Here is a 12,846-nt window from a genome sequence, read left to right as displayed (position 1 = left end):
AATTATGAACATTGTAATACTTGCTCTTCATTATTATGTACTGTGTCCAAACATGATGGTATTATGGCTGGAGTTCCGAAAAGGAACATGCCCCGATTGGCTATAAATTTTTAACACAGGTTCTATTATGGACTAGAACAGCGTTTCAGATTTTCTTTTTTGCTACGGAACCCTTTTTGACTCACCAATTTTTGGCGGAACACCATCTCGACAAAAAAGTAAACTCATAATAGATTTATATATAAGACTCCTGCCACCTTATTGCCTACATGTTGTAATCTTCAACCTGAATTTTAAATTGAAAATCTTGATTACACATTTTTACTGATAATAGCATTAAAATAAGGTTTCGTGTCCGATAATTGAATTCGAATATCCGGAGTGGCATTCGACACAGTTAATATTGAAGCTTTAGTCTGATTTGCGAATGGATTCAGTACTAAGTGGCTGTCTTGTAATTCCTTTGAAAAATTTTTTTCAAGGATTTCTTGAGGTTCAACAGATGTTAGTTTATGGCTTTATACGCATCTAAAGATACTTTGACCATTTTGATAAATCCGTTTAGAAGAGAAAAACTAGGTTCCGTGGAACACGATTTGGGAACCGCCAGACTAGATCATAAGATGATGATTGATGATACTTGAAAGGTTTTTTACCGCCTCCAAACTTCTATCGTAAAGGGCAACATGTGGTAAAAAATTGAGATAAATCTACGGAGTTTTTCTTTCCAGAAAAAAAGAACAGTGCGATAATCTTTTTAAGTATCATCATAATACATAAGAGCGTCATAAAAATTTGAAGCCAATCGGAGCATGTCCCTTTTTTAAAACTCTCGATGGTATTACTTGTATTTACATTACAGAAATAATGCTATGACTGTTTTTTTCAAGGTGTTTACATAACAGTTGATAATTACTTGTACTACAGAAACAGTAGCGACTCCCCATCGAACTTCCTTACGCAGTACATTTCCACGAAAAACGTATGGCTGGTCTTGGCTATAGCCGCCTCTTTCGTATTGGTTGTAATTTTACTGATTTTACTGGTTTTGCGAAGTCGCATATGTTTGGCCATCGTTTTAGTAAAGGAATCTAGCAAGTAAGTTGCAGTTAAGCAGTGTGTTTGGTAAATTAATAAAAAATAAACATTCTCCTAGTCCTGCATTTGCGAATATGGTATGTGGGTGGGTAAGGGAGTTTACCGCATGCGTTACAAATACATTGAGTGCCAGAATTAGGGAAGAGATGCGGAAAACATTTTTTAAACAGCAGTTTTCTCGACAGAAATGGATACAGCACATTTTTTTGAATACGACAATTTTCTCGTACCTACTGAGAAAATTATGTCAACAGTTTTAAATTCAGAAAAATTAGTCAGAAAAGGTTTCTTTAAAACAAACCAAATCAAACGCGGGCAACATAAGTAAATCAACTGTTCAAATTGTAAATGCGGCTACCTGCTGATTCTTCTCCAACAGTGTCAACCTTGAAGAAGAAACAATAATTCGATCTTCGCATTTTCGTGACCTTTTCTTAAGTGATTATCGGGCGATAGTTCGGCTTAGCCCTTACATCCGCCCCATATTTTTCGTTGTACAGGGTGCAGGAGGTGATAGAGCACTATCAAACAAGAAAACTAAGTAAATGTTTGATGGTTCGAATATTCACCGTTTTCAAGAAAAATGTATTTTAAAGTGCAACCAATTATCAGTCCGGTCCTGGTAGGATAACTCAGGGAAATACGACATTGCAACGCTGCATTCAATCAGCTGCTATTTACCAGCATCCACATTGTATTTCTTTTGTAGTTTTGCACTCCCGTATTATTTGTTATTTGTAAGATTTAGATTAAGTTTATGTTTACGGCCATCCTAGAATAGTTTTTTGGTCATTTATCGTTGTAGGCTTGTATTACGTATATATGTATAGAGTCGATGTCACTAGAAGTAGGTCAATGTGTCAGTGTCACAGGTTAGCCCAAAATAGTTTTATTGCATTAACTAATGCGTCAGTTTCTAAATCGGTTTGACTTCTTTGTATGGGGTAGTATGAAACAGCGCGTGTATCAAACGCCAGTGCAGAGCGCTAATGATTTGTACGACCGGGTATGGTCGCTGCAAATGAAGTATGCCAAATGCCGGACTTTTTTGCGCGACTAATAATTTGTAAATTTTCTAATAAATCTGTCTCGCAAATAGACTCATCTTCTTCCGACTATTGGTCTAGCAAATAGACTCATCTTCTTCCGACTATTGGTCTAGCAAATAGACCATAAACGCATCCTCATCGAGCTACAATCCCGCAAATAGACTGGAGACGGATTTTTATTTGTTAGCTTGTATACGCACGTTACAAAATGTTTTAGAAATATCTACATGGGGCTAAGAGAAATTATTTTGTATTTATTAGCACAGTTTAAAAACGTAGTGTACTAAAGGTTAATTATTTGTTTAGAGCAATTAGTTCAGTGACGGCATCTTTATTCTTTCCCGTCTTTCCATGGATTATTCAGATTGTAGTGATTATTTATGGTCTCGTTATCGGATTGTTCCTTTTAACACTAGGGGACCCTTATTACCAAGTAAGAAATATGGATCCAAATTGTGCATGTACTGGAAATGGCGTAAATTATACTGTAAGTACTTTTTAGATAAGAGAGCATTAAATAAAACTAACAATAAGAAAAATATGTAACATGGAAGTAATGTAACAGCAACTCACAATCACTTTACAAATAGAAAATACCTAAGTACTCTATAATATGTGCAAGGAAATCGTACCATTTGGTTCTTCATGCTTTAAGCCATATTTTCCATTTCGGCTTTTGTTTTGATGCATAATAAAAGAGTAAATGACCATTACGAATTGATATGATTGACCAATCTAAAAGGTGGTTTTCTCAAATTGGAATTTGTTAAGTCACCCTGTGGTAAAAATTGAACAATAGTAAGTTAAGGCTAAATTCAGACGGAGAGTATAAATGACAAGTCGATATTCGACAGTGACCTAGACTGCCTAGACGCCCAGAAGTTTAGCCCATAGCATAACATTTGCGAGGACAACGGTTCGATTCCCAGTACCTCTGTTCTACTTTGTTTTCTAAATTTTTCTGTGGCTTCCTTTGGATCACTTAGGCAGTAATATTCTACAAACAAATAATCTTTCAATTCTTGTTTGTCTTCATTTTGTCAGCTTCATCTCCCTAATCATTAGCCACCCATTCTCACGATTCCTAAAAGGAGGCCGAAGACGGCCTTCTTCCATAGCCCTGTTCGTCCATAAACAGAAGTAGCTGGTAGGAATGAAATGTTCAAAAACTTGAAGAATCAATGGGGTGTTGTTGATACAAGACAACTGATATAAATAGGGCGTGAACATGTCACGTATGCGTTTGATGCGCAATAGTACGCATGTATAGATAACCCTTAAAATCCTGCACAAAATTTTTGACGTGACAACGTCTTATAATTCGATGCAGCCGGCTGCAGGCACGAAAAAACATGACTCATGCGGCGTTACCTCGCTCTGAGGCGTTCCATTTAAGGCTTGAAGTGTAAGCGAGAGCGCGGAACGAGCGACAAAGAGGCACAATCGGCCTCCGCGTTCGGCAGCGTTCGACATCTGTCTCTCTCCTACTTGAGTGAGCGATGCGATGCGTCCGCGTGGACAGCTGCTACAAAATAATACATTTCCATTTACCTCCTTCTCTATATCCATACAAAATATCTATCAAACAAATAAAATTAAAATTTTCTTTTGAAAAATGAAACCATTCCATCAGTATTTTCTTATGACGTTGTCACGTTCAATTATCGTCAGTAAACCGACTTTACAGACAACCGATTTTTTTTGTTTCTGTCGAGATAATCGTTTGAATCAATATAAGTCAATCTACCAAATTTCACAAATTGCGCGTGATCGTCATCGTCAGCAATACTAAAAATAAATGTAATCAATAACTGCCCAAAATGTTGTTTTTGTTGACAAGTTCACGTACTTGTATTTCAATTGTAAGTCAATTGTAAGTAAAAAAATCAAAAGTCTACTTTTATTATTACATAAACCAGGAACAGGAATCAGAAACACAATGAATAGCCAATTTACTAGAATGTTTACTCTGAAATCTCGTACAATACGTTGTAAAAGATTGAGAGAAAAACACAATTATTTGAATAGTATTATCAAAAACAAGCATTTAATCTCAGACTTTGATCGTCCACCCCAGGGAGGAGAGCCTAACTAACAATAATATCAATTTTAATTTTACTGAAATCTGTTTCTCTTTTTGTTAAAATTTGATTAAAAATTAAAGATAGTAATGATAAATATTAATTTGAGTTTCTCAATATTTTGCAGTTCTAAACAGATGTATACCCACATTGCCCCTTAATTTAGACGCTTCAACAATAGAGGATTTAACTGGATATAATATTACAGCCATCGAATCTGCTGTAAATAATGTCAAATTGTTGTCGGCTGCAGGAGAAGTAATACAATATATATTTTTTTATTTTGAAAATCACATTATTGTTGGTCGTAAATGTATGAGTATGATCAAATGCCAGATAGAAGGGCTAAAAATTATTCTGCACTTTATGGGTTACTCCATTAAAATTTTGTCTAATTGGTTCATTGACTGACTGACGCCAATTGATAACCGATTAACGTGAATTGATACTCTTCCGTGCTAACGATTAGATTAGGAATAAAAATGTGAAAAAGTTTTAAATGTTACATGTGGATCAATTATACACTTTAGCGCGTCAAAAAAAAAAGACTAAAGAAGGGTATACTGTCTGGATGGCGCCAAGGATGTTCTGTTCATCCAAATGTTACCTATTATTCTAAATTGACCTGAGCACAAATGTGTAGCGTACACCCTCATTATTGTGCGAACGAAGGGGGTAGTAAATGAGCCGGATAAGTAAATGTGTAGCGTGCGTGACGCTAAAAGATAAAGATGCCAAGCTCCACTCTGTTTGCGAGACCGGAGGCTGGACGACGATGTGGCCATGGTCTATTTACGAGGTCAATAGTCAGAAAAATATGGGTCTATTTGCGAGACTGGAGGCTGAATGATGATGTGACTATGGTCTATTTGCGAGGCCAACAGTCACAAAAAGATGAGTCTACTTGCGAGACTGGATGATGATGTGACCATGGTCAGAAAAAGATGAATCTATTTGCGAGACTGGATGATGATGTGATCATGGTCAAAATTAAAATTAAATTACAATTAGAAAGAGGAGACTGTGGTAAATATTAATTCAAAATTAAAAGGAACACTCACCCATAATTACCACAAATAATTTTATTTGAGCGGACACGTGTTTCGCGAGAATGATGATGATGTGACCATGGTCCCAAATTAGACAGGACCCCCTCCCTAGTGATTAACGATATTGGTCATCCTGCTGTGACGTATTTCAGGAAGCGTACTCGACGTCCTGAATGGTTTGTTTTTGTTGATTGAGCAGAGTTGTTATTGGTGGTTGCGGGCCCAGGATAGGATTATGAATGTTGTCCCTCTGACATGATAAATGCGGTTTAATTCGGCGAATAAATACGGTTTTCTCTTTGAACATGTGGATATTCCTAACTAATTACTTTAAAAGAGACGTCGTAAGAGAACTGTAGCGAGTTTTTAGGACCATGGTTTCGAACTAGAAAGTAATCTGCTATTTGGAGGTTTTTGTAGATGAATGTCTTCTTTTCCCCATGTCGCGTTCCGGATAAAAGCTGAAGTAGATAGTTGGAAGTTTTGACGAAGTTGTTGTACGTAGGTTGATCGGCTGTTGTTGGTCTGTTAGCTTGATAGAGATAGAAATTCTCCAGGTAGACGTAGTGATTTTCCATATACCATGTCAGCGACTGTTGCTTTCAGGTCTTCCTTCTAGGCTGCTCGTATTCCTAATAGTACAGTGGGAAGAATCTGAGTCCAACTGTTGTTTTGATGACATGCTATTGCAGCCTTCAACCGACAATGAAATCATTCGATAATTCCATTTGCTGCAGGGTGGTATGCCGTGGTATGAATGTGTTTGGTGTTCGTTAGGTGAGACAGTTCATTGAAGAGTTGAGATTCGAATTGTCTTCGTTGGTCTGTACTAATCCATGACGGTGCACCAAATCGATATATCCATCCTTCGTAGAGGGCACGTGCTAAGGTTACAGCTTCTTGATCTTTGATTGGAATCGCCTCGGGTCAACGTGTGAACCCATCTATGCATGTGAAGCAGTAGCGGTATCCTTCAGAGTAGTGCATTACGACTATGTCTAAGCGTACGTGTTCGAATCAATCTGAAAGTATGTAGAAGATTTTCAGAGGGGCAGAAACGTGCCGGGAAATTTTTGCTTTTTGATAAGAAATGTATGCGCGTGTCCATTTGGCGCAATCTCCATTTGCTGATGGTCAGATAAAACGTTTTGTGATTAGTTTGATAGATGCACGAATGACAGAGTGCGTTAGGGAATGTAAGTGGTTGGAGCGAAGGGGTCAAGAATGGTCTAGCTGGTCTGGTTGAGATGTCACGGAAGATATAGCTTTGTTAGTACCCGGTATAAGAAATTACCGCCAACTGGAAGTGTTGATTACTAATTTTTAACAATATTCTGTGAAATATTACGTAAAAACTAGCACTAACATCAGACTTTAAGAAAAGCAAGTAATGTTTTTACGTACCTTTAGCACCTAGTTTTTGCAAATTGGTTGTTGGCCCAAGTTGGCAGGTGCATACGTACAAACTTACTTAACGCTACTCTATCCTACCCATTTTGGTACTCTAAAGGTAAAATAAGTAATGTCTGGCGGCTCTCTTATGTGTGTTTTCTTAATATTTTTACAACAGTCCTTACCATTATAAAATAAAGAATTTATTATTTCTTTTTATTCATGTTATTATTTTTTATTATTTGTTCTTAAGTGATAATGAATCTACATACGTATTTGTATATGTACTTATTATGGTATTTGAAAAATTGAAAAATCAGGATTTCAACGATATGATTTTTTTGAAAAAGTTTCCTATATTCTCTCTACTTCTTGATTCTTTTGTAGAGAGACCGCAGGATTTATACCCAACAAAATAAATGTAGTTACATACATTTACGACTAAGAATAATAATTTTTCAGGCTAGTGCTGAAATTAAAGTTGTTCATTCGAATATTTTTTTAATAAAACCAGAAAAAAGAGACAGCACAATTTTAATAATTTCTCATTAATTTATGTAGATAAGTACCAATATTATTTCGGACTATACAACTACATGGTGGAAAATTCTGGCAGGTTTAGGATTCGCTGCCTTAGTATGTATAATTTACATTGCTATGATGAGGTGGACGGCGGGTTTAATGGTATGGCTATCTATAATTGGAGTACTTGCATTTTTAGGATTATGTAAGTAAATACATACCTATTACGATGAACATATTTAGGTACTTAAGAAATTTTAATTTTTTTATGGCGTTATTGATAATATGATACTACTATGTTTTCGACACCATTTTTCCATTTTTAAACGACAACCAGTTAAGTTATTCGTTATGGAAACTATGATAATAGATTCAATTTNTTTGGTAAAATAAAAAATAAACATTCTCCTAGTCCTGCATTTGCGAATATGGTATGTGGGTGGGTAAGGGAGTTTACCGCATGCGTTACAAATACATTGAGTGCCAGAATTAGGGAAGAGATGCGGAAAACATTTTTTAAACAGCAGTTTTCTCGACAGAAATGGATACAGCACATTTTTTTGAATACGACAATTTTCTCGTACCTACTGAGAAAATTATGTCAACAGTTTTAAATTCAGAAAAATTAGTCAGAAAAGGTTTCTTTAAAACAAACCAAATCAAACGCGGGCAACATAAGTAAATCAACTGTTCAAATTGTAAATGCGGCTACCTGCTGATTCTTCTCCAACAGTGTCAACCTTGAAGAAGAAACAATAATTCGATCTTCGCATTTTCGTGACCTTTTCTTAAGTGATTATCGGGCGATAGTTCGGCTTAGCCCTTACATCCGCCCCATATTTTTCGTTGTACAGGGTGCAGGAGGTGATAGAGCACTATCAAACAAGAAAACTAAGTAAATGTTTGATGGTTCGAATATTCACCGTTTTCAAGAAAAATGTATTTTAAAGTGCAACCAATTATCAGTCCGGTCCTGGTAGGATAACTCAGGGAAATACGACATTGCAACGCTGCATTCAATCAGCTGCTATTTACCAGCATCCACATTGTATTTCTTTTGTAGTTTTGCACTCCCGTATTATTTGTTATTTGTAAGATTTAGATATGTTAATAGGATGCTGTTTTTGGTCGAAATTGAGCGATTATAATATGAATTTCGCGGCGACCCGTCTCATGCCCAAATCATGGGCAAAAATCGAATGGCAGGAGGCAGTCGATATGTTTAGGTGCTCAGTAACTTTTCTAACGATTTGACGATTGGCCAGCACTATTTTCTTCACTTTATCAATGTTTTCGTCTGTTGTTGACGTGCTCGGGCGTCCGGCACGCTCTTCGTCGTTCACATCTTCTCGGCTCTGTAAGAACATTTTGTACCACCAATAAACGTTGCTTCGGTCCAAGGTAGCTTCACCATATGTCACAGTCAATATTTGGAATGCGTCGGCGCACTTAATTTTGTTTTTCATACAATATTTGATACAGACTCTTTGATCCATTTTTTGGAATAGGCAAAAATCGAAGAACAGCCAAAACACGTGCAAGCAAAGCAGCTGTCAAAAGTAATTGAACATTTAACATGGCCGAACTTGTCGGTATACATGAGAGTCATGAGTACCAATATAATGCCAAAAAAATCGAAAATCGAATATACGTAACCTGCCGAAATTCAAAATTTGCAATACTTTCGAATAGACCTCGTACATATTATGTTGATAACGTAAACGCAATCTCTCGCTAATTTTATAGTCGCTCCATGTATCAAATTACACATAATCACCCAGAATTGAATACTTAAACGAAAAAAACTGAAGTTTTTCCTATAACAATTCTCGATTTCAATTCTTTTTTTGAAAATATATAGAGGTAGATGTACTTATGCTTTCATTTAACAATGAGTATAATATTATACATTGACTTGAATTGTATATAATACTAAATTATGAACATTGTAATACTTGCTCTTCATTATTATGTACTGTGTCCAAACATGATGGTATTATGGCTGGAGTTCCGAAAAGGAACATGCCCCGATTGGCTATAAATTTTTAACACAGGTTCTATTATGGACTAGAACAGCGTTTCAGATTTTCTTTTTTGCTACGGAACCCTTTTTGACTCACCAATTTTTGGCGGAACACCATCTCGACAAAAAAGTAAACTCATAATAGATTTATATATAAGACTCCTGCCACCTTATTGCCTACATGTTGTAATCTTCAACCTGAATTTTAAATTGAAAATCTTGATTACACATTTTTACTGATAATAGCATTAAAATAAGGTTTCGTGTCCGATAATTGAATTCGAATATCCGGAGTGGCATTCGACACAGTTAATATTGAAGCTTTAGTCTGATTTGCGAATGGATTCAGTACTAAGTGGCTGTCTTGTAATTCCTTTGAAAAATTTTTTTCAAGGATTTCTTGAGGTTCAACAGATGTTAGTTTATGGCTTTATACGCATCTAAAGATACTTTGACCATTTTGATAAATCCGTTTAGAAGAGAAAAACTAGGTTCCGTGGAACACGATTTGGGAACCGCCAGACTAGATCATAAGATGATGATTGATGATACTTGAAAGGTTTTTTACCGCCTCCAAACTTCTATCGTAAAGGGCAACATGTGGTAAAAAATTGAGATAAATCTACGGAGTTTTTCTTTCCAGAAAAAAAGAACAGTGCAATAATCCTTTCAGGTATCATCGTAATACATAAGAGTGTGATAAAAATTTGAAACCAATCGAAGCATGTCCGTTTTTAAAACTCTCGATGGTATTACTTGTATTTACATTACAGAAATAATGCTATGACTGTTTTTTTCAAGGTGTTTACATAACAGTTGATAATTACTTGTACTACAGAAACAGTAGCGACTCCCCATCGAACTTCCTTACGCAGTACATTTCCACGAAAAACGTATGGCTGGTCTTGGCTATAGCCGCCTCTTTCGTATTGGTTGTAATTTTACTGATTTTACTGGTTTTGCGAAGTCGCATATGTTTGGCCATCGTTTTAGTAAAGGAATCTAGCAAGTAAGTTGAAACAGTTACAACTAAGCAGTGTGTTTGGTAAATTAAAAAATAAACATTCTCCTAGTCCTGCATTTGCGAATATGGTATGTGGGTGGGTAAGGGAGTTTACCGCATGCGTTACAAATACATTGAGTGCCAGAATTAGGGAAGAGATGCGGAAAACATTTTTTAAACAGCAGTTTTCTCGACAGAAATGGATACAGCACATTTTTTTGAATACGACAATTTTCTCGTACCTAATGAGAAAATTATGTCAACAATTTTAAATCCAGAAAAATTAGTCAGAAAAGGTTTCCGTTTTAAAACAAACCAAATCAAACGCGGGCAACATAATTAAATCAACTGTTCCAATTGTAAATGCGGCTACCTGCTGATTCTTCTCCAACAGTATCAACCTTGAAGAAGAAACAATAATTCGATCTTCGCGTTTTCGTGACCTTTTCTTAAGTGATTATCGGGCGATAGTTCGGTTTAGCCCTTACATGCGCCCCATATTTTTCGTTTTAAATTGGGGGTACACTCCGTATAATGTACAGGGTGCAGGAGGTGATTGAGCACTATCAAACAAGAAAACTAAGTAAATGTTTGATGGTCCGAATATCCACCGTTTTCAAGAAAAATGTATTTTAAAGTGCAACCAAGTATCAGTCCGGTCCTGGTAGGATAACTCAGGGAAATACGACATTGCAACGCTGCATTCAATCAGCTGCTACTTACCAGCATCCACATTGTATTTCTTTTGTAGTTTTGCACTCCCGTATTATTTGTTATTTGTAAGATTTAGATTAAGTTTATGTTTACGGCCATCCTAGAATAGTTTTTTGGTCATTTATCGTTGTAGGCTTGTATTACGTATATATGTATAGAGTCGATGTCACTAGAAGTAGGTCAATGTGTCAGTGTCACAGGTTAGCCCAAAATAGTTTTATTGCATTAACTAATGCGTCAGTTTCTAAATCGGTTTGACTTCTTTGTATGGGGTAGTATGAAACAGCGCGTGTATCAAACGCCAGTGCAGAGCGCTAATGATTTGTACGACCGGGTATGGTCGCTGCAAATGAAGTATGCCAAATGCCGGACTTTTTTGCGCGACTAATAATTTGTAAATTTTCTAATAAATCTGTCTCGCAAATAGACTCATCTTCTTCCGACTATTGGTCTAGCAAATAGACTCATCTTCTTCCGACTATTGGTCTAGCAAATAGACCATAAACGCATCCTCATCGAGCTACAATCCCGCAAATAGACTGGAGACGGATTTTTATTTGTTAGCTTGTATACGCACGTTACAAAATGTTTTAGAAATATCTACATGGGGCTAAGAGAAATTATTTTGTATTTATTAGCACAGTTTAAAAACGTAGTGTACTAAAGGTTAATTATTTGTTTAGAGCAATTAGTTCAGTGACGGCATCTTTATTCTTTCCCGTCTTTCCATGGATTATTCAGATTGTAGTGATTATTTATGGTCTCGTTATCGGATTGTTCCTTTTAACACTAGGGGACCCTTATTACCAAGTAAGAAATATGGATCCAAATTGTGCATGTACTGGAAATGGCGTAAATTATACTGTAAGTACTTTTTAGATAAGAGAGCATTAAATAAAACTAACAATAAGAAAAATATGTAACATGGAAGTAATGTAACAGCAACTCACAATCACTTTACAAATAGAAAATACCTAAGTACTCTATAATATGTGCAAGGAAATCGTACCATTTGGTTCTTCATGCTTTAAGCCATATTTTCCATTTCGGCTTTTGTTTTGATGCATAATAAAAGAGTAAATGACCATTACGAATTGATATGATTGACCAATCTAAAAGGTGGTTTTCTCAAATTGGAATTTGTTAAGTCACCCTGTGGTAAAAATTGAACAATAGTAAGTTAAGGCTAAATTCAGACGGAGAGTATAAATGACAAGTCGATATTCGACAGTGACCTAGACTGCCTAGACGCCCAGAAGTTTAGCCCATAGCATAACATTTGCGAGGACAACGGTTCGATTCCCAGTACCTCTGTTCTACTTTGTTTTCTAAATTTTTCTGTGGCTTCCTTTGGATCACTTAGGCAGTAATATTCTACAAACAAATAATCTTTCAATTCTTGTTTGTCTTCATTTTGTCAGCTTCATCTCCCTAATCATTAGCCACCCATTCTCACGATTCCTAAAAGGAGGCCGAAGACGGCCTTCTTCCATAGCCCTGTTCGTCCATAAACAGAAGTAGCTGGTAGGAATGAAATGTTCAAAAACTTGAAGAATCAATGGGGTGTTGTTGATACAAGACAACTGATATAAATAGGGCGTGAACATGTCACGTATGCGTTTGATGCGCAATAGTACGCATGTATAGATAACCCTTAAAATCCTGCACAAAATTTTTGACGTGACAACGTCTTATAATTCGATGCAGCCGGCTGCAGGCACGAAAAAACATGACTCATGCGGCGTTACCTCGCTCTGAGGCGTTCCATTTAAGGCTTGAAGTGTAAGCGAGAGCGCGGAACGAGCGACAAAGAGGCACAATCGGCCTCCGCGTTCGGCAGCGTTCGACATCTGTCTCTCTCCTACTTGAGTGAGCAATGCTTCCGCGTGGACAGCTGCTATACAATAATACATTT

The 12,846-nt window shown here is 36.5% G+C and overlaps 1 protein-coding gene and 1 long non-coding RNA gene across 2 annotated transcripts in view; both read left to right on the top strand.

Moving 5' to 3' along the window:
- The window catches only part of LOC108738369 (CTL-like protein 2), a 33,125-nt gene that overhangs the window by 14,489 nt on the left and 5,790 nt on the right, over nt 1-12,846 (top strand). Inside the window, exons 5-9 of the mRNA XM_025978544.1 lie at nt 3,988-4,009; nt 4,338-4,486; nt 7,231-7,396; nt 10,016-10,223; nt 11,615-11,795. Of these exons, the coding sequence (XP_025834329.1) occupies nt 3,988-4,009; nt 4,338-4,486; nt 7,231-7,396; nt 10,016-10,223; nt 11,615-11,795 (726 nt within the window). The remainder of the gene's footprint in view (nt 1-3,987; nt 4,010-4,337; nt 4,487-7,230; nt 7,397-10,015; nt 10,224-11,614; nt 11,796-12,846) is intronic.
- On the top strand, nt 852-2,580 carry LOC112905681. The gene is made up of 2 exons (XR_003231937.1): nt 852-1,098; nt 2,454-2,580. It is a non-coding gene; the product is annotated as an uncharacterized LOC112905681 (long non-coding RNA).

Source organism: Agrilus planipennis, unplaced genomic scaffold (assembly GCF_000699045.2).
Source record: "Agrilus planipennis isolate EAB-ADULT unplaced genomic scaffold, Apla_2.0 scaffold178, whole genome shotgun sequence".
Lineage (NCBI taxonomy): Eukaryota > Metazoa > Arthropoda > Insecta > Coleoptera > Buprestidae > Agrilus > Agrilus planipennis.
This window is presented reverse-complemented; position numbering and strand designations above follow the sequence as displayed.